Source organism: Tripterygium wilfordii, chromosome 7 (genome assembly GCF_013401445.1).
Source record: "Tripterygium wilfordii isolate XIE 37 chromosome 7, ASM1340144v1, whole genome shotgun sequence".
NCBI lineage: Eukaryota > Viridiplantae > Streptophyta > Magnoliopsida > Celastrales > Celastraceae > Tripterygium > Tripterygium wilfordii.
The window spans coordinates 1,304,252-1,322,732 of record NC_052238.1 but is presented as its reverse complement, the minus strand read 5'-3'; the positions used below and the strand labels follow the sequence as shown (position 1 = coordinate 1,322,732).

The window sequence follows — 18,481 nt, the reverse complement described above, 5'->3', positions numbered from 1 at the left end:
CAAGTCCAAGAGACGTGATGGGGCATGTATCACGTGCGAAATCAAGCTGTATCTCACTACATAAAAATATTCTTGATTCTCTTTTCTCGCGTCCACTTAACATTTTTCCAAGCAAACTTTCTCAGGTCCAGATAGATTATTAGATTGATCATATCATAATATAAACCTCAACCCATATCATAATATAATTTAATGGAGTGCTTAGTTTATTGACTGATTTTATTCGAAGTTCTGGATGCCCTTCTTTTATTATTATTATTATTAATTTATTATTATAGTTTGCAATATTTAGATGCATTTTCTGGCATCTTTTATTTGCCGTATTTTTTTGTGAAAGTAAACAGTAAAAATCATGTTTATCAATTGTTATTGGCATAAACACAATTTTTAAAAAAATCGACGAGAATCTCTTATTTTTCTTCACGTTGTTTTCAACGACATTATTAAATTTGTGTTCTGGAAACATAATGTGTTTGTTTACGAAAAACATATATACTTGCTCACCAAGAAAGGCAAAGATGGTGATGGTTGCTGATTAATCTTGACTTCGTTTCATGCTGACATCGTTGTTATGGACGAACTATCAACCAATCACAAAAAAATTTTCCCATGCCGTTTTGTCAATTTCTTAATGATGAAACAATTAAGGCTCTTCGGTCTATGATTAACTGATATTCAATTGATTCATAGCATCTCGTTGTCTTCCTTTTTAAGTTTTACCACTTTTATAATCCTCTGAGTAATGGGCTGCAAGAAACTTCTCTCCGTCTTTCCATCTTAATCTGGGCTTAGCCCAATTATTATAGATTGGGCTTTAGAGGAATGAGTAGGGCTAAGCTTGGGCTTTTTTGGCCTGAATTGTCCAAGTAACAATTAGACTAGCAGACTAGAGCCCTACATTTACACTGACGACTTCTCTCAGTTCTCACGTAATCCTTCAAGTAATGGGCCCCGCACCCTAACTCGTAGAATGCAAAGGGCAGGCCAGTTCGGAGCCACCAAACCATTTGGGCTAAAACCATTTTCGAACGCCTTTTTGAAGTTCGTGAACTTCTGAAGAACACTTCAGAGAGCTTGGGCCCATAAATCTAAACCTTCTCTGGCTAGGCCTAGGAGACCCCTCGGATTGCTCCTCCTCCTGGAATAATCCAAGATGAATTTTGATGTGGCTGTTCGGGAGGAGTTTTCAGTCATCGCAGCTGTAGGAAGAGATTGCTCATGTTCAATTGTAAAAGGGCATAGAGACCTGACAGTCGGAGAAGCTTTGGCTGCTCAATTGGCCGTTCGTATTGCCAAGGAGAATGGGCTGAAACGGCAGCCATTAAACGATTTTGCTCACGATTTTGCAAAATGAGCCGCATCCACTCGAATAACTCGATGTTAAAAGGCATTCGCATCAAGGTCCGTGAACCCCACCTATGTCTTTTTAAGTGGAAAAAAAAAAAAAAAAAGACTTCAACGCAAGTTGATTTTCAACGGTCAGCAGGGGATTTGAATGATTGATGCTTTTTACATTATTGTAACGATTTCATCAGCTCATATTCAAATTTGAATCTTCAAACTTCAAAGTTGGAAAAACCCCTCTTCTCTGAGAGGGCCAGAAGGCCCCTCCTCCCTTCTTCGTCTTTGCCTTTTCATTTCCATAACCCTCTTTATCAAAGCCAAAACGCTCACCACAAGAAAAAATCACTCCAGAGAAAGCTTTCTTTCTTCTTTTATTCTTCGAAGTCAGTCCTGACATACACACATAGACTGAAAGGAAGAGAGAAAGATAAAATGGAGAATGAATCTCTGTCTCTCACCGGAGGAATTCCTATATACGGAGGGAAATATGTGCAGTACAACATAGTCGGAAACCTTTTCGACGTCTCCTCCAAATACGCTCCTCCTGTACAACCCGTCGGCCGCGGCGCATACGGCATCGTTTGGTGATTATTTCTCTCTTCTCCCCCTCTTTAATCTTAAAGCATCTGTAAATAGAACCTAAAAAGTAAATGATTATATTCTCGAAATACTTTTAATATATCTTTTTTTTTGGTTTTAATTAGCTGTGCGAGGAATTCTGAAACAAATGAAGGTGTGGCGATCAAGAAGATTGTGAATGCCTTTGACAACAGAATCGACGCCAAGAGAACACTCAGAGAAATCAAGCTCCTTTGTCACATGGATCATGACAATGTAATACTAAATTGACCCATTTTACTTTCTTTCTTTTCTGATTTTTCATGCTTAGAGGATATTCTTTTGATTTGCTAAAACATTGTCTAATTGATTTGCAGGTAGTCAAAATTAGAGACATAATACCGCCCCCCGATAGGGAAAGATTCGATGATGTTTACATAGTGTACGAACTGATGGATACTGATCTGCATCAGATTATAAGATCAAGCCAGGTCCTGACAGATGATCACTGCCAGGTAAGTTGTTAGTGTATGTCTTATTGACTATCTATTGTCTAAACTGTAGAGTCATGTATAATATCAAGTAGCAATGTTTATTGAGTATGATTTATGGCTTTGGCAGTATTTCCTATACCAGTTATTGAGAGGACTGAAATACATTCACTCAGCAAATGTTTTACACCGGGATCTGAAACCGGGCAATTTGCTTCTCAATGCAAATTGTGATCTAAAGATTTGTGACTTTGGGCTTGCAAGAACCACCTCGGAGACAGATTTCATGACTGAATATGTTGTGACCCGATGGTATAGAGCCCCTGAGTTGTTGCTTAACTGCTCCGAGTATACTGCAGCGATTGATATTTGGTCAGTAGGTTGCATTTTTATGGAGATCATCAGAAGGGAAACCCTTTTTCCTGGTAAAGACTATATTCAACAATTGGCACTCATAACTGAGGTATTCATATCTCTCTTATTCTCTTGTCAATCAGCTTCTTTATTGTTGTAAAAGTAGTTCTTCTATATGTTTTAATTCAAAAGAGTGAAAGAACGAGCTTTTACATTTTAGTCTATATGCTACAAGTGTTGCAATTTCTAATGGCTATGGTTCTCTCTTCATCATTCCTCTTTTAGCTATTGGGTTCGCCCGATGATTCAGATCTTGGATTCCTTAGAAGCGATAATGCTCGAAAGTATGTTAAACAGCTTCCACATTTCCCAAAGGAACCATTTGCTCTGAAGTTCCCTAATGTGTCACCGCTGGCACTTGATCTTGCAGAGAAGATGCTAGTTTTTGATCCAAGCAAACGCATAACTGGTATGTCTCAGTATAATCTCTTCAAAAATGATATGTTCTATCCTTGACTTTATTGTACTAAGAAAAATTCTGTTTTCTTGTGATGAAGTTGAGGAAGCATTGAATCACCCTTATGTGTCAGGCCTTCATGAGATAAATGAGGAGCCCACTTGTCCATCGCCTTTCATCTTTGATTTTGAACAGGCTTCCTTAAATGAAGATGACATTAGGGAGCTCATATGGAGGGAGTCTCTGAACTTCAACCATGGTGACATGCTTGAGTAGTCCCTTTTTTTCTCTCCTTTTTTCTCTGTTCCTTGTTTGCCATCAGAAAAGGTTGTTTTTGGTGTGAAAAGCTAGCATTATACGCGATGCAGTAATACTAAACAGAGAAATAAGGTATATGGGGGTTCCTTTCTGTTTGAAGGTGGTGTAATTGCGGGTGGTGTAGGCTTGAATATTAATAAACTATTGGTTTGATAATCTCTAAGGGTTCAGTTCTGAAAGAGATGTTATGTACAGAAGATTGCAACGGCCACTAGGCTTTTTGAGTCTGTGTTTGTATGTTGGACACATAATTGATCATATCTATCTAAAGTTGAAAATGTAAGTTTTCATTTTGCGAGGTAAATTTTGGCTATGTTTTCTTGTCGCAGTAGTTAGAAGCTGATGACATCTTAAACCCTGCTTTAGTCTGATAATCTGAGCCCCTCTCAAGTTTCTTCTATCGGCACTCAAATGTCATAGTAGCCTCAAGCCTAGTAGTGGATAGTGTGGCTAATGGCTATGCTTACTTCAATCCTTCCTCTGTATACTCTTGGGTATCAAATGCTGTTTCTCCACTTACAGATATCATCAAAAAGAGCAATCTTGATGTAATCGACATCGACTACGAACACTTCAAAGCTGATCCTGATACCTTCGCTGAGTGCATTGGAAGGCTCATTACAACCCTCAAGAACAATGGGGTAAAATATCATTTGCTTCAATAGCTCCATTTGATGACAACCAAGTTCAGAGCCATTGCCAAGCTTTGTGGAGGAGTTATGGACACCTTATCGATTATGTTAACTTCCAATTTTACGCCTACGATCAAGGAACCACTGTAGAACAGTTTATGAACTCCTTCAAGACACAGAGCTCCAACTATCAAGGCGGTAAGGTTTTGGTGAGCCTTATCAGTGGTGGGAGTGGTGATTTGCCACCATCTGATCGCTTCTTCACTGCCTGCCATAGGCCTTAAGGCTAATGCCTTCCGCTATGAGAAGCAATCGCCAGGCATTACTAGCAGTTCACAACTAGTTCTTAGAAAAACGTTTAGTAGGATTGAAATGTCACGTTATAAAATAGATCTATGGCAGAAATTATGTCCCTTGTATACCATCAATGCTAATTAAAAAGGCATTTATCATTCTTAACGCAAAGAAGCCTGCAATTGACTCTCAAACGGCTAAATAAAAAAAATATAACATAAAGATATTTAATTAATTCTTTTCGTTTGAGAATTGATTGAGCCTCAAAGTGTATTCAATACATTCCCCTTACGTCTAACAAATAAGATCCCAGAACTTCTTACCATCTTGTGTTAGCCATGGAAGACAACAGACGACTAATTATCACAGCTTTGGTGCTACTGGCAATTACATTATGTGAATCAGTTACGGCTACCTCCATCGTTGTCAACAACCAGCAACTCCAGCCCAGTTTGAGTGTTCACGTCAGATGTAGTTGGAATTTGAAAATTCAAGTGAAACAAGTCATTAGCCCTGGTAATAAAGCCAGAATTTCATTGCCCAACAACATTACTACAAACAGTAAAGAAAGTGTAGCTGAAGTGTTGTGTGCAGGGACCTTTAATGGTTTCTCTCCCTATAAACGGTGGTACTTCATCTTTGATTCGCGCAAGGATTACGAGAGATGCAAGTTTGCTTGCGACATTAAAGCTACCAATTCAAGCTTCTATCGTCGGGAAGGCAACTCAAAAACTTTTGAGGCGATTCCCCCTTCTATTTTTATTTGATTGAAATGTTCAAGTTTTAATTTGTTCTTTCAATCTATTAATCTTCTGGTGCAGTTTTTGAACATTGAAAAAAAGCATATAGAAATAAATTGGGGTTTTATCTGTGATGTTATAGATTCAACACTCATTCATTCAGTCATTCACGTTAATAGCAGCAATTAGTGTAAAAAAAATAAATCCAATTGAAAAATATCGTTGCTGCATCTCAAGCAGAGTGCATAACCAAGTTAATTTACAAGTCCTAGTATAGTATTTGAATCTCTCAACACGAACTACCCATTAAAATGGAAGAACAGGCAAATTAGCTCAATTTAATTCTCTCAGTGGGCTGCAGGCTTATCACCTCTTGATCGGGATGGGCCGTGGGAGTCTCTGACTCTGAGTGGACTATTAAATTCAGTTAAGCATTAACTCGATATCAGCAGGCCTCAGTAGACACATAGGCCCAAAGGGCTTGTTCAATGAAGTGTGTTTTCCCGACCATGGATACATTTCAGTCTTTTTCTTTTGAGTTCCGACCAGTTTGATAGCAGTTGATGAAGGAAATGAGGAGCGAGTCCCTGCCCGATGACCTGGTGACTGGTGTTAGACATCCTCTAGCGGCTTTCCGGTGAAAAGTGTGAAGAGATTTAAGTGCGTAAGCATATCTTGGAGCACCATTATTCATTCATTCTTATGTAGAAACTACAACAAACTTGGCGTGTTGCTATAGCTAATCTAACTACAAGTAGAATGAGGTATAGTCGATAGAGACCCAATGTCAATTCAAAATATTGCCCCGGGCAGAGACGGATATGCTGAACACCGGTCATGAGCCTCCCACTCGTGATCCCAAAACTTATAGTTTCCAAAGAAAAATGATTTTGGTGTAAAATCTGGCCAGTATAGGTTCAAATCATTCCAGATATGCGCGACATCTGTCACCTATCCACATGCATATAAAAACACCAATATGGAGACCAACGATATTTCATGTCTTCATGTTGTCCTCAACAAAACTACACAAAATCTCAATACAACCACATCAATAGAACACAAAATCCAATACAATTCTGTGCTTTGTGTCCAGGCTTTCCACATACCCAGCAAGCACCCTTTATTGCCTTGAACTTCTTCTCTTTTGGAGCAAGAACATTTGAACCTTTCCCTTTGTTTTTGTTCCACTTATTCTTCTGATATTTAGGCTTAGGCTTGGACTTCTCTTCATCCTCAATGATATTGGCTTTGGCTTCAAATGCTGAAACATTCAGCCCTTCACTCTTGCGGTGATCTTCTTGCACCCTTAGTTTGAGAACCAGATCCTCCATTGACATATCATTCTTCTTATGCTTGAGATGTATCTTGAAATCATTCCAAGATGAAGGCAGTTTCTCTATCACAGATCCGACAGAGAATGGAAGTGGTAATACCATTCCTTCTGCAGCAAGTTCATGGATAATAATTTGCAATTCTTCAACTTGGTTGACAACAGCCTTTGAGTCCACCATTTGATACTTCAGAAATTTCCCAATGATGAACTTCTTTGAACCAGCATCTTCGATCTTATATTTATTCTCTAACGAATCCCATAGTTCCTTTGCAGTTTTATAAGATCTGTACACATCATACAGTGTATCATCAAAGCTATTAAGAATGTAATTTCTGCATAAAAACTCACTATGTTTCCATGCATCAATTGCATTCAGGTTGTCCGCAGAAATATTATCTCCTTCAGCCACAGGACAATCTTCCTTGACAACATGAGCAAGGTTCAGAGTTGTTAAATAAAACAACATCTTCTGTTGCCATCGTTTAAAATCCAATCCCTTGAACTTATCCGGCTTCTCAACATGAGGTTTTACGCCATTCACAGATTGTTCCATAATCTGAAAGTCTCTGCTATAGATTGTTGGAAAACAATCAGGAATGACAGTGCATAGAATATTGAAATTTAAAGAATTTAAAACAAACTAAATACAATAAATATACAATTACAATACTGACTTGAATTGAGATTGAGGATAGCGCAATGCTATGTCTTATAGCAAAAATTCGCCCCTACTCTTGTGCTTGTAGTTCAATGAGCGTCTGCCACCAGGATTCAACAATCTGTAGCCAAGAATCGTGCACTTGATTCTTGGTCCTGGCGAATTTACTGGGTGCTTTTTCTCTCAAATCAAAAGTTTGTGATGAAGGTTTGAATGTCAGAAACTCTGATCTCTAAAAACCATGTTATTTCTGGTATTTATAGAATAAGACAGAAGCAGTTTACAAGCAGTTTTTATAGAGAAGTTGTGTTGATCAGACACAACTCTTCTCAGACAAACACAAGCAGTTTTTGTAGAGAAGTTGTGTTGATCAGACACAACTCTTCTCAGACAAACACAACTGTTAAAATAAACTGTAATTGGATAAAATAAAAAAATAAAGAATATTTCTTAAGTCAATGAGACCCCAAGAGGCCCAAGGCCCATCTTTTGATATATATATATAGCCCAAGCCCATCTATGAATGTTTATCCAATTTAGTAAGTGTGTTAAGTCCACACTTATAAACTACTCTTTCTTTCTATACTTGTCCAATGTGGGACTTTCTTATTGCTATACAAAATCCAACACTTACTCCTAGAGTAATCCAATATTGGAAGCGAGGTCTTTACCATCTATACAATCCACTATCCATATTAAGTAACAACGGTATTTTTTTTTAACATTTTTCTAAAATAGTTTTTAACATAAAAAATTAATGTATGATTTTGACACTAATTTTTTTTGTTGAAACAGGAATCGTTCCTGGGACAAACACCACGGTTGGTGATGTTACACAGGCCCTGTTCAATGGTATGAACGCATACGTTGAAGTTCGGTGCAACTTCGATGGTTATATGGGCACAAACCAACTCGGGAAATTTCTATATGTGTGGATCCACAGAATCTTCTCACAAACTGCACACCGATTTCCATCATGAACGGGTCTCCAGTATTTGCTTCAGGAACTTGCAATTCCCAGACAGACGTTATCCTATTCCCACAGTAACACTCTTTTTTTTCCTTGATAATTTGATGTACTGGGTTGTCTTTTAAGTTTTAATAATAATTATCAAGAAATTCACATCAAGGTTTCTTACAAATCTAGCCAAAATCTGCTTGACATTCAAATCCATTGATATCACAAGGTCAAATTAAAGATGCACATATTGTTCTCCACATAAAAGTCTTCCAAAAATAAGAATTAAGCAAGTGGCTAAACAGATTAAGTAATGTATAGTCGTAACAAACAAGAGTAATGAATACTTTGGTAAATTTTACCCTTCTTTACCAAACAAGGGTAACACTTATTCTCCATAATTATTATTACCCTTGTAACATTTACATGGGTAACAAATTATACCCCCAAATTCTGACCCTCATACCAAACGCACCCTTAGGGTATATAACTCAACTTGTTCATCAGTCTCAAAGACATGCAAGTCTTCACAGTTAACAGAAAAACGCACCACCTTATAATCACCAGTGCAACAATCATAACCCAAACCCGCAATAACCGGAAATCTCCTTGTTGAGAGGATGCTCAACAGACGACTGAGGGAGGGTTTTGAGTTCTTGTGTTGCAGGATTCAAAAGCAAAACCGGGTCAGGATTATCGTATGCACAACAACCACGCAAAAGAATCAAGCCTTCACATTCATCGACCATCGACATACAAGCCGGAAAATCTACAGATGGTATATTGATTGTTTCTCTTACTCGTATAGTTTCATTAGACAATAGGGAAAAATTAACAACAATACGAGGCTGCCATGTTTCTCCAGGAGATAAAATGACATTAGTACCAAATCGATCATCGAAGATAGGAACACTCTTAACAAGGGTACAAAGATTTGTACCTCTAGCGGCGTTGCTGAGGTGGTGCTTTCTTATAAAATCAGTTTCTTCGAAATTAGAGCACCACGATTTGCATACACACTTAAATCTCTTCAGACTTTTCACCGGAAGCCGCAAGAGGATATCCAACACCACGTCATGGGGAAGGGAGTGGCTCCTCCTCATGTTCTCCTCCAATTGCTATCAATCCAGAAGATAAAACTGAAAATTTTAGGGAGGAAGAGAAATGAATTGCGGGATGAGTTTAATGGGAGAGAGTACAATTTATTTAATACAAAATCAGGAAAAGAAAAAGAGAAATAAAAAGAATTTATTTAATACAAATCAGGAAAAAATACTCCACCAACTCATTCCTTGGCTGTGTAGGACGGTTATTTCTTACCAATTCGTCCCAATCCATGAAACTATTAAGGAAAGGAAAATGTTTCCTTATTTATTTATTTATTTGAAGCATATTGTTATTTTGGGCAGTTAATTAATTCGTTGACGATTTAGGAATTTTTATCAACATGCAGATGCAGTTTCTGGATAAGATCATCCAACATCATCCATAACTCCATAAGTATCCCTTCACTTCAACAAGAATTTCCATCAAATTAGTCACAACAAGTTCTTTAGCTATGGAAACTTGAACAATAATCCTTCCACTAGCAATATTGGCCACTCTCTTCCTGTCTGGTAATTAAAAGAATTTTCATTTTACATATATATTTTTTGTAATGCAAATATTCGTTTCTGAATTGTGATGTGTTTGTAACATTGTGAAAGATTTCATAATATAAATCGAAATCTTTTATCATATTCAAATATTGTGATTTCTTATACATTCACAAAGGAAAATGAGGAAAACGGTTCTTTTTTAGAATAGAAGGTGCAAACCATAAAAAAAAAAAACAAACAAACAAAAGGCCATTTCAGCAGCCCAATAAAAAAACCCAGAAAATGCCCACAGTTAGTCTCACAAAAAGCCTGTTATATAGGCCCAATTATTCGTAAACGGGCTGAGCCTGAACTCAAATAATTTACTAACTGCAGTTTGGGCTTAGAGGAACCCAGCTTGGACCAGTTCTTGTGTATCCCCAACTAAGAATTTCTGTGCAAAATTCTCATATTTGAAACGTTTAGCCTTGGAGTCATCGGCCGACCAAACGAAGATGCCGCTAAATAGTTTACGCCGTTTAAGTCTCTCGCAGGCCATAAAGAATCCATCAGCCGGTGACAAACCACCACGTGTACCGTCAGTGATAAAGCTCGCCAAGACCTTACCGCCTCTGAAATTTCTGGTTTGTTCCTCAAAGCGATGCACAAACTGAGTCACTCTGGAAATGTCTTCGGCGTAAAATTGGAAATTAACAAAATCGATGAGTTCCGGACAGAATTTCCTCCACAAAGCTAAGTAATGATCTTCAACATCCTTGTCACTACTGAATGGAGCAATAGAAGCAAATGAGATTACAGAGTCGTTCTTGAGTTTTGAAATTAACTGTCCAATGCACTCAGCGAATGTGTCGGGATCAGAGTCGAAGTGTTCGTAATCGATGTCGATTCCGTCCAGATTGAATTGTTTGATTATTTTTGTGAGCGAGGAAACTGCATTGGATACCCAGGAATCAATGGAGGTTGCAGTGAATTTAACATGGCCGCCATTTTCTGAACTGTCTCCGCCTAGGCTCACGGCCACTCGGACATTTGAATTGTTACCTTTGATTGCCACGACTTCGGAGGGGCTGAGATTGTCGGTGTCCCAGAACACGTTGAATATTCCGTTCGTCGGCGATGCAGACTTTCCGGTGGCAACATCAATGGCAAAAGAGAGAATGAAGTGGAATTCGTCGACTTTTGGGTTGATTGGAACGTCATCAAATCTGACGTTTTTGAACTCTGCTCCTATGTATTCTCTGAATAGGGTCAAGTCCGTAAAAACTTTTCCATCTGCTGGAGTATGTGATAGGAAAAAAGCTTGAAAAACAATTGCAAGAACGATGAAAAGCTCAGTACTGGCTTCCATTGATGAAATAATGGATGAATAGATTGAATTTTGGAGATTGCAATTGATATGGAAAAGGCAAAAGGGTTCCATATATTTATATATATATGCAGTAGTGTAGTCAATTTGAGGCATGAGAAAATTTTGATATTTGAAATAGTTCAATTTGCATAGGAGAGATTCCTTATTCGAATAGAACACGTAAGGCTATAAGGAAAACAAAAAGAATTTTCACGTTTTTTTGTAATTTAATTATTGATTAGTTGGCAACCCTTGGGAACTTCTTAATGTCAGGACATGCAGATAAGCTGGCGACATTGTTGTTTGACGGACCAAGGATATCTTCATTCTATGTCGTTTTTAACCATCTTTGATTCTCATTAAACGTGTCATTATAAGTCTTAGAACATTGAATAAGTAACAATGCAATTGGGCGACTCTTACTAGATGAATCTTCTCATTATTACCGTACGTACTACGTAGGTAATAAGTTAAGACAATCAATCACAGAGACAATAAAATAAAGAGCAAGCCCATAAGCCCAATTTAACATAGCAAACCCAATTTATTAAGAAGCCCATAGTGGACTTATTCATATTCATCATATCAAGTTCAACGGCTATATTCTCAATCTTTCTCAGTGTCAGAGTCTGTATCTAATCATGATTTGTTACTAGTCGTTGTAGATGTTGCTTGTCCAGTTGTATATATTGATACTATAACTATCACTTGTTCTTGGACTCGATCTCCATAAATCGCCGCAGCCTCCAACGCCATGCAAAGACCACCCAAGTTTAAACTTTTTTTCTTGTACATGTTCTGTAAGTCTTTTTTTTTTAATAGATGGGTGGGGTGGGGAGAATTGAATCCATCACTTTGCCAAGGGTCGTTAAGATAAAGGCTTAACCATTTAAAGCTAAAAGCATCTGCTGTATATGTGTGACTAGTTCTTCATATTTGTTTTATTATCTAAAACACATAAAAGCCCCGTTTAGTAGAGGTTTTGTAGTAGCATTTATACTTCTTTGTAGTATAAATGTTACTTCCAACCAAACAAGTTTTTCTCAGCACATAATCCGAGACCATTTTATGCAACATTTTCTATTAGTTTTGAGTTGCTACTTTTTAGAATAATTTCACTAGCATTTTAGTAACAAAAGTCAATATTGTCCCCATGCCTTTACTTTATTTCGATTATACCCTCACTACTCTACACTGTTATGTCACGGAAAAATCAATTAATAAATTAATTAATTGTTATTAAATAAATTAAATAATTAACTAATTAATTAATTAATAAATAAATTAACTGTTATTAAAACTTTAATAATTAATTAATTTATAATTTATTATTATCTTTAATTAATTTATAATTTATTATTATCTTTAATTAATTTAAATTCATTAAATTAATTTTATGAATTAATTTGTATGTTTGGATACAAGGTATATAACTAAAATGTATGCTACCCCTGCACGTAATTTATCCAATATGCTACACAGCACAAATGTTAACAGTAAAAATTCAACCAAACACCTGATCAGCATTCAAGCAGCATATCTGCTACTAAAATTATCCAGCATTTCTGCTACCACCATTTCTACTGACATATCTGCTACTTTATAAATGCTCTATCAAACTAGCCCAAAGAATCATGTTCTTATCTAAAAAAAAAAAAAAGAGATAAAAGAATCATGTTTATGTGATCCAATTCCAATCTTTACACGTTATTTTATTTTGTAAAACGTTTTTTTTTTTAATGAGACTAACACATTTGATGCTTCGAATTTTGAATAACCACCCACTCTCCCAGGCCAAATAAACACTTTTAAAATATTCGACGAAGGGTGGGTGGGTCTCACAATGGGTCCCATTGAGACGGCCTAGGGAAATTCTTAAGCCGTGCCCGTAAAAGACTTGAATTGCGAGGTAATGATGCCGTCCGAGTTAGGTTAACAATAGCATCGAATTTCCCGAACTTATTTTACTTTTTCATTAACAAATACTTCGCATTCCAGATGGGCTTCCAAGCCTCCAATCTCTATGACGTGGCTACTTCTCTCGGCCCAAACGAAGATATGCCTTTTTGGAGGCCCATTACTTAATGGCTCTCTAATAGCCCACTGGGTAAAAGGCCCAAAGATACCACGATGAAGTTGTTGCCGACTCTTGGGCCTTCTGCAGGCAGTGAAGAAGCCGTTATTAGATGAGGACAAACCACCATTTCTATACTGGTTCTGCTCAGTAAGACCTTACTGCCTTCATAGTTAGAGGTCAGTGTAGGTGCCAAAAATGGTATGGCCCCACCTGGTCACACATCGACAAGATGAACTGGATTGTCTAGGCCCCCAGGTTAACTATCACAGTTAGGCCCGAACCTAAAAGCCAATCTTTGGGTCCATAAACAATCTAAACATTATTTGCTACGTAGTATAGACAGTGTTCTGACACTAAAACTGACATATTCTCTGGCACTTATCTACAGGATATTTATAGTTTTATAGACTGGTTACTTTATTATGATCTTTCCTTAGCATGATGGAACTAGGTGTCAAAGCATCCGCAGGTGTTGGCGACCCAGTACAGTCGCCAGAACATAGTAATGGCGGCTCCACCTATAAGCGCCATTACTCGGACTACCTCACCCATAAAGCAGTTATTGTCAGTCTAATCTACAGCCGATATTTACAGGTGTGACTAGGTCACATCCTTAGGTATGGCTTTCTTTCATATACGTATCTATTCATTAAATACCGCCTACAAAACTTCCATACTATCATCGACGCCTGTCTTAAATTATGACATATTGTTGCTTTACCGCTTACCCTGACACAACCGGGATAGTAGACTTTTTATACACTTCCTTCATACAATTTGGTCCAATAATATAACTGGAATGAATACACAATTCCCGAGGTCGATCCTCGTTCTCTATTAAGACCCCCCTCTTTTCATATGTGGAGGATAAAAAACGATTTCCAAAACAAACTAGACAACACAACAAAAACACTTACTACCAACTCCAGAAAAAGACCTATTCAGACAAAACACCTAAGACTATAGCTGGTCTTCCATCTCCGACAAGTACTAACTTGATCGTCGGAGCCTCCACGACCGGCACCCCCCAAGCCGGTTAAGGAGCTTTCACGGTTTGCTTTGTTGTGAAACTTGCAGGATCCAAGGCTGCAAACGGACCCCACAGGAAGAAGGATAGAACTTTCAACTATTGTAGAAATCTGCTCCTACAGTCAGTGTCTTGAAGTAGTTCATAAACTGAGATACTGTGGTTCCTTGATCATAGGCATAAAATTGGAAGTTCACATAATCGACAAGGTGCCCGTTACTCTTCCACAAAGATTTGTAATGGCTCTGAACTTGATCATCATCAAATGGAGCAATTGAAGCAAATTTGATTATTCTATTTTTCTTGAGGGTTGTTATAAGCCTCCCAATGCACTCAGCAAAGGCACCTGGAGTGGCTTTGAAGTGCTCGTAATCGATGTCAATTCCATCGAGATTAAACTGTTTGATGATATGCGTGAGTGAAGAAACAGAATTGGATTCCCAAGAGTCTGTTGAGGAAGGATTGAAGTAAGCATAGCCACTCACCACACTACCCACTCCTAAACTTAAGGCCACTTTGAAATTCGAATGGCGACTCTTGATTGAAGAAACATGAGAGGGGCTCAGATTAGTGGAATTCAACATTTGGAAAATAGGGACATCGGTGAACTTAACCTTGTTGAACTCTGCTCCTATGTATTCTCTGAAAAGGTTTGAGCTTATAGGAGTCTGATGGGAGAAGAGCTTGAAGGATCAGAAGGGCTATTAAGAGCGGGACAATTTCCATTGCTAGTGGAGGGCTACTTGATCTATTGAGTTGGCTCTGATTGCAAGAGTGAGCAAAGGTTCTAATATAGTTCAAAAGTGGGGGTGCCATTAAGCTTTGGTGGTTGCCGCCCGGCAACCCTTGGAGCTATTGACTGGGCAAGGCAAGGAGACAGGTCAGTCATTTAGCATATCAACTGTATCTTCAGTGTAGTTTTCAAACTTCTGCTGCTGTGATATAAATAGACATACGTACCTACCTACATAGTAGGACTTAGGAGGAATCAGACGTGAATACTGAGCAAATGATTTTCAATAATTATTGTTTAATTTGGAGCATCAATTTGGCCAGACACAAAATTATTCACTACTTCATGAAACTTGAAATCATGTGATTGGGACTGTATGTTTCAAATGTAATATATAAGCAACTTCTTTATAGAAAGATTTTAGCAACAAAGTTTTTATTCCGCCGATTCTAGGCAAAGTAATATGAAGAGACTTATTGACTTCAGTGACATATCAGTATATCACTTGTATTGATCTAGTTGCTTGCCAGTAGTGCTTGTGATTCTTTCTCATATCGAAATCCATTTTCTTTAGAGTCATCTGCAGACCATATAAAGATTCCGTAAAGTTGGTTATGACTCTTAAGCTTGTGGCAGGCAGTAAAGAATCCATTTTCCGGTGTCAACCCACGAGTATTGTCGCTGTTAAAGCTTGTCAATAGCTTTCCACCAGTGTACTTAGTCCTCTGAGTTTCAAAATAGCTCAAAAACTGCGACACGTTGGTTCCTCGATCGTACGCATAAAATTGGAAGTTGACAGAGTCTATGAGGTCTCCATATCTCTTCCACAGAGCCAAGTAATGTTCTTGAACAAAATCATATGGAGCTATAGAAGCAAAAGTGATCACCTTACAGTATCAGCTTGAAAATGTTCGTAATCAATATCAATTCCATCCAAGTTGTACTCTTTGACGATATCCGTGAGTGAAGAAACAGCATTAGATACCCAAGAATCTACTGAGGAAGGTTTGAAGAAAGCGGACTCATTTCTTACAGTATCCCCTCCAAGGCTTAAGGCCACCTTGACATTTGGATGCTGTTTCTTTATGGAAGAAACTTCAGAAGGACTGAGATTCTGGGAATCCCAAAACACACTGAATTTCCCATTTGTGGGAGAAGGAGAATCAGAGGTATCATAGTCTATGGCAAAGGAGAGGATGAAGTGGAAATCAACATTTGGATTAATGGGAACATCAGAGAATTTGACATCCTTAAACTCTGCGCCTATGTATTCCCTGAAGAGGTTGGAGTTTGCAGCAGTTACCAGGTTTGGGATCTGGGAGGTGGAAATAGCTTGAAGAACGATAAGGGTGAGGAAAAACTTCAAGAGTTCCATTGCAATGGTGGGCTAGGAATGAATGAAATGGACTGTCCAACCAATCCAAATTTATACTAGTGGACGATGAACAAATGGGAAACGCAACAAATTTGAATTTTCTCTGCTGCTGCTGTGGAATGGTAGAGTCTCATCTAATGGAGTGATTGAGAAGTCCAAATTCAGGCGGCTGTCCTGTAAGAGACATAAAAGTCCAATTAAACTACCTTGCTTCAGCTTTCTGTGATCTGCCCCTTTTTCTTTCTCCTGATTTTTTCAGTTGATTTTGAGTTTTTGACCTGGCATTAAAGTTGGGCTTTCGGGCTTTTTTCTGGTGCACTTTAATACGTCTCATCATTGGGCTTCAACTTGCAGTTTCACCGGATCCAACAAATTTTAAGTTTTATTGGCCCAGATATTGTTCGGGCCTGGTCATTCAGGCCGTGCGGATATCATTCTCTGTTGGACCAGGCCCATTTTGAAGTTGAAGCCCGTTATAAATTGAACTGGACCCGCGTTTTGTTAAGGGCCTTCAGCCCAATATGAAATCTGTCAACTCGTCATGATTTGGGCTCACGCCATGCAGCAGACCAATGTAAAGGGACGGAAAAACATCTCGAAACAAAGATTGTGGATTTATCTCAGAAATTCAAAATCGATAAAAAGTAATTTAACAACGAGGGTATCGATCAGCACGCCATTTAATGTAAAGAAAAGGCCAAAATTGGGATTAACATGGATTCTAGCTGTGCTGTGCTGCCTAAATAAAGCCCTTTGGATTTGAGAATATTTTCTTCCAATCAATTACATGCATTGTGATTGTTCTTACATGTGAATTTCGAAACTGAAATCTACCCGTAATAACTTAGCAGAGACATAAGAGAGGATAAGTTCGAAGACTTCCTCTTGCATATGTATAGATATGTCAGGAAAAAAACAGCCAAGCAAAGCATACGCCCATATGTATACATGGAGTATGTCCCAAGTCATTAATGGTTCCCATGGTGTTTTTTCTCTGAATGAAGCAGAGGCAAGTAGACACACATTTGGTCAAGGGCCATGTGAGAGCTTTATTAATTAACATGCCTAAAAGATACTTAATGGCAGCTTTTTCAACATGGTCTAATGTTTGCTTGCAGGATGTTGAGCAACCCTTTTCTTGGTATTGATTAGGTGAACGTGAAACCTTCACCCCGCTGCCACATGGCTTAAGAATCAGTTTCAGTCAAAAAGTACAATTCAGCTTTGTGAGTGGGGTTATTTAAGTATAAGCCCAATTATATGAAGGGCCAGCTCATAAGTAGATGAAAAGATTGGCCTGCTTAACTCCAATTTCCATATAATATCATTGTAAAAATATCACAAAACAACTACCAGTAATTCTGAAATTCAATTTATTAAATTACTAAAAACTAGCTAAAAATAGTAACAAAAAAAAAGTGGTTATTTCTCACTATAGATAAATGGGTCCCCTGCATTATTATTTCATTTGAATTGGCTACTTGGGTTTCTTTTAAATTGCCAATCATCCATGTTTTTCCCTTCAAATTTAAATGTGCCAATAGCTGGACAAAAAAAAAAAGAAAAAAAAGTGCCAATACCACTTCTACCTGGTTTTCCTTCCTTCTTGTATTATAGAACAGCAAAGTAATTTAAGTCAATATTTTTTTCTAAAAGATTCAAGGTGGAATAGATCAAAATTCAAAAAAGGCTGGGGCCCAAAAAATGGGCCGGCCATCACAATCTGGGAGCTTCATTGTCTGAATCATTGTTATTTAATTAAGAAAAAGAGAGTAATTAAGCGATATATTGTGGGCCCAGCATCACCTGGTGGTCGTGCAGGCCAGTCTTTCCTCTATAATGGCCTAATGGGAAAGCCGATAATGGGCCTATGGCCCAGAAAAACTAGGTAATACAGGGGAAAGTAAGGGGCATTTACGAAAACCCAATCGCCTTTCAAATATTTTTATTTGCTTAAAAATATATTTTTTCTTAGGTAGAAAATACTCAAATTAGAAGGCCTTTTGTCCATTTATAACGGTCATATTATCATATGTTGCGATAAACGGATAGATCAGACCGTCAAGCCCCACCGTCAATTCTACCTCACAAATTCAAACGTGGCCGTAACGGTATAAAACTCTCCTCCGCTCCTCTGTTTGAACTCAGTCACACGTACATTCTCTCTCCATCATCTTTCCTTC

At 38.0% G+C, this 18,481-nt stretch overlaps 3 protein-coding genes and 3 pseudogenes across 3 annotated transcripts; 2 read left to right on the top strand and 4 right to left on the bottom strand.

Moving 5' to 3' along the window:
* Positions 1-1,571: 1,571 nt before the first annotated feature.
* On the top strand, positions 1,572-3,832 carry LOC120001227 (mitogen-activated protein kinase 13-like). The gene is made up of 6 exons (XM_038849449.1): positions 1,572-1,928; positions 2,049-2,178; positions 2,280-2,417; positions 2,524-2,856; positions 3,033-3,216; positions 3,305-3,832. Exons 1-6 carry the CDS (start codon positions 1,777-1,779, stop codon positions 3,478-3,480), a joined length of 1,113 nt encoding a protein of 370 aa, XP_038705377.1. The 5' UTR covers positions 1,572-1,776; the 3' UTR covers positions 3,481-3,832.
* Positions 3,599-4,606, top strand: LOC120002018 (annotated as a pseudogene).
* Positions 4,607-8,715: 4,109 nt separating this feature from the next.
* LOC120002015 (F-box protein At1g11270-like) lies at positions 8,716-9,478 on the bottom strand. Its single transcript, XM_038850557.1, has 2 exons — positions 9,461-9,478; positions 8,716-9,258 (listed from the first exon to the last, which is right to left on the bottom strand). Exons 1-2 carry the CDS (start codon positions 9,476-9,478, stop codon positions 8,716-8,718), a joined length of 561 nt encoding a protein of 186 aa, XP_038706485.1.
* Positions 9,479-10,013: 535 nt separating this feature from the next.
* Positions 10,014-11,113, bottom strand: LOC120003037 (chitinase 2-like). The gene has a single exon (XM_038851931.1). The coding sequence runs from the start codon at positions 11,084-11,086 to the stop codon at positions 10,121-10,123; it is 966 nt and encodes a 321-aa protein (XP_038707859.1). The 5' UTR covers positions 11,087-11,113; the 3' UTR covers positions 10,014-10,120.
* Positions 11,114-13,167: 2,054 nt separating this feature from the next.
* On the bottom strand, positions 13,168-15,070 carry LOC120002014 (annotated as a pseudogene).
* Positions 15,071-15,329: 259 nt separating this feature from the next.
* LOC120001773 lies at positions 15,330-16,442 on the bottom strand (annotated as a pseudogene).
* Positions 16,443-18,481: the final 2,039 nt, after the last annotated feature.

Coding starts and splice junctions, on each gene's coding strand:
- LOC120001227 (XM_038849449.1), top strand. CDS start 1,777: ATGGAGAATGAATCTCTGTCTCTCACCGGAGGAATTCCTATATACGGA. Junction 1,929..2,048: donor GGCGCATACGGCATCGTTTG/GTGATTATTTCT, acceptor GGTTTTAATTAG/CTGTGCGAGGAATTCTGAAA. Junction 2,179..2,279: donor GTCACATGGATCATGACAAT/GTAATACTAAAT, acceptor ATTGATTTGCAG/GTAGTCAAAATTAGAGACAT.
- LOC120003037 (XM_038851931.1), bottom strand. CDS start 11,086: ATGGAAGCCAGTACTGAGCTTTTCATCGTTCTTGCAATTGTTTTTCAA.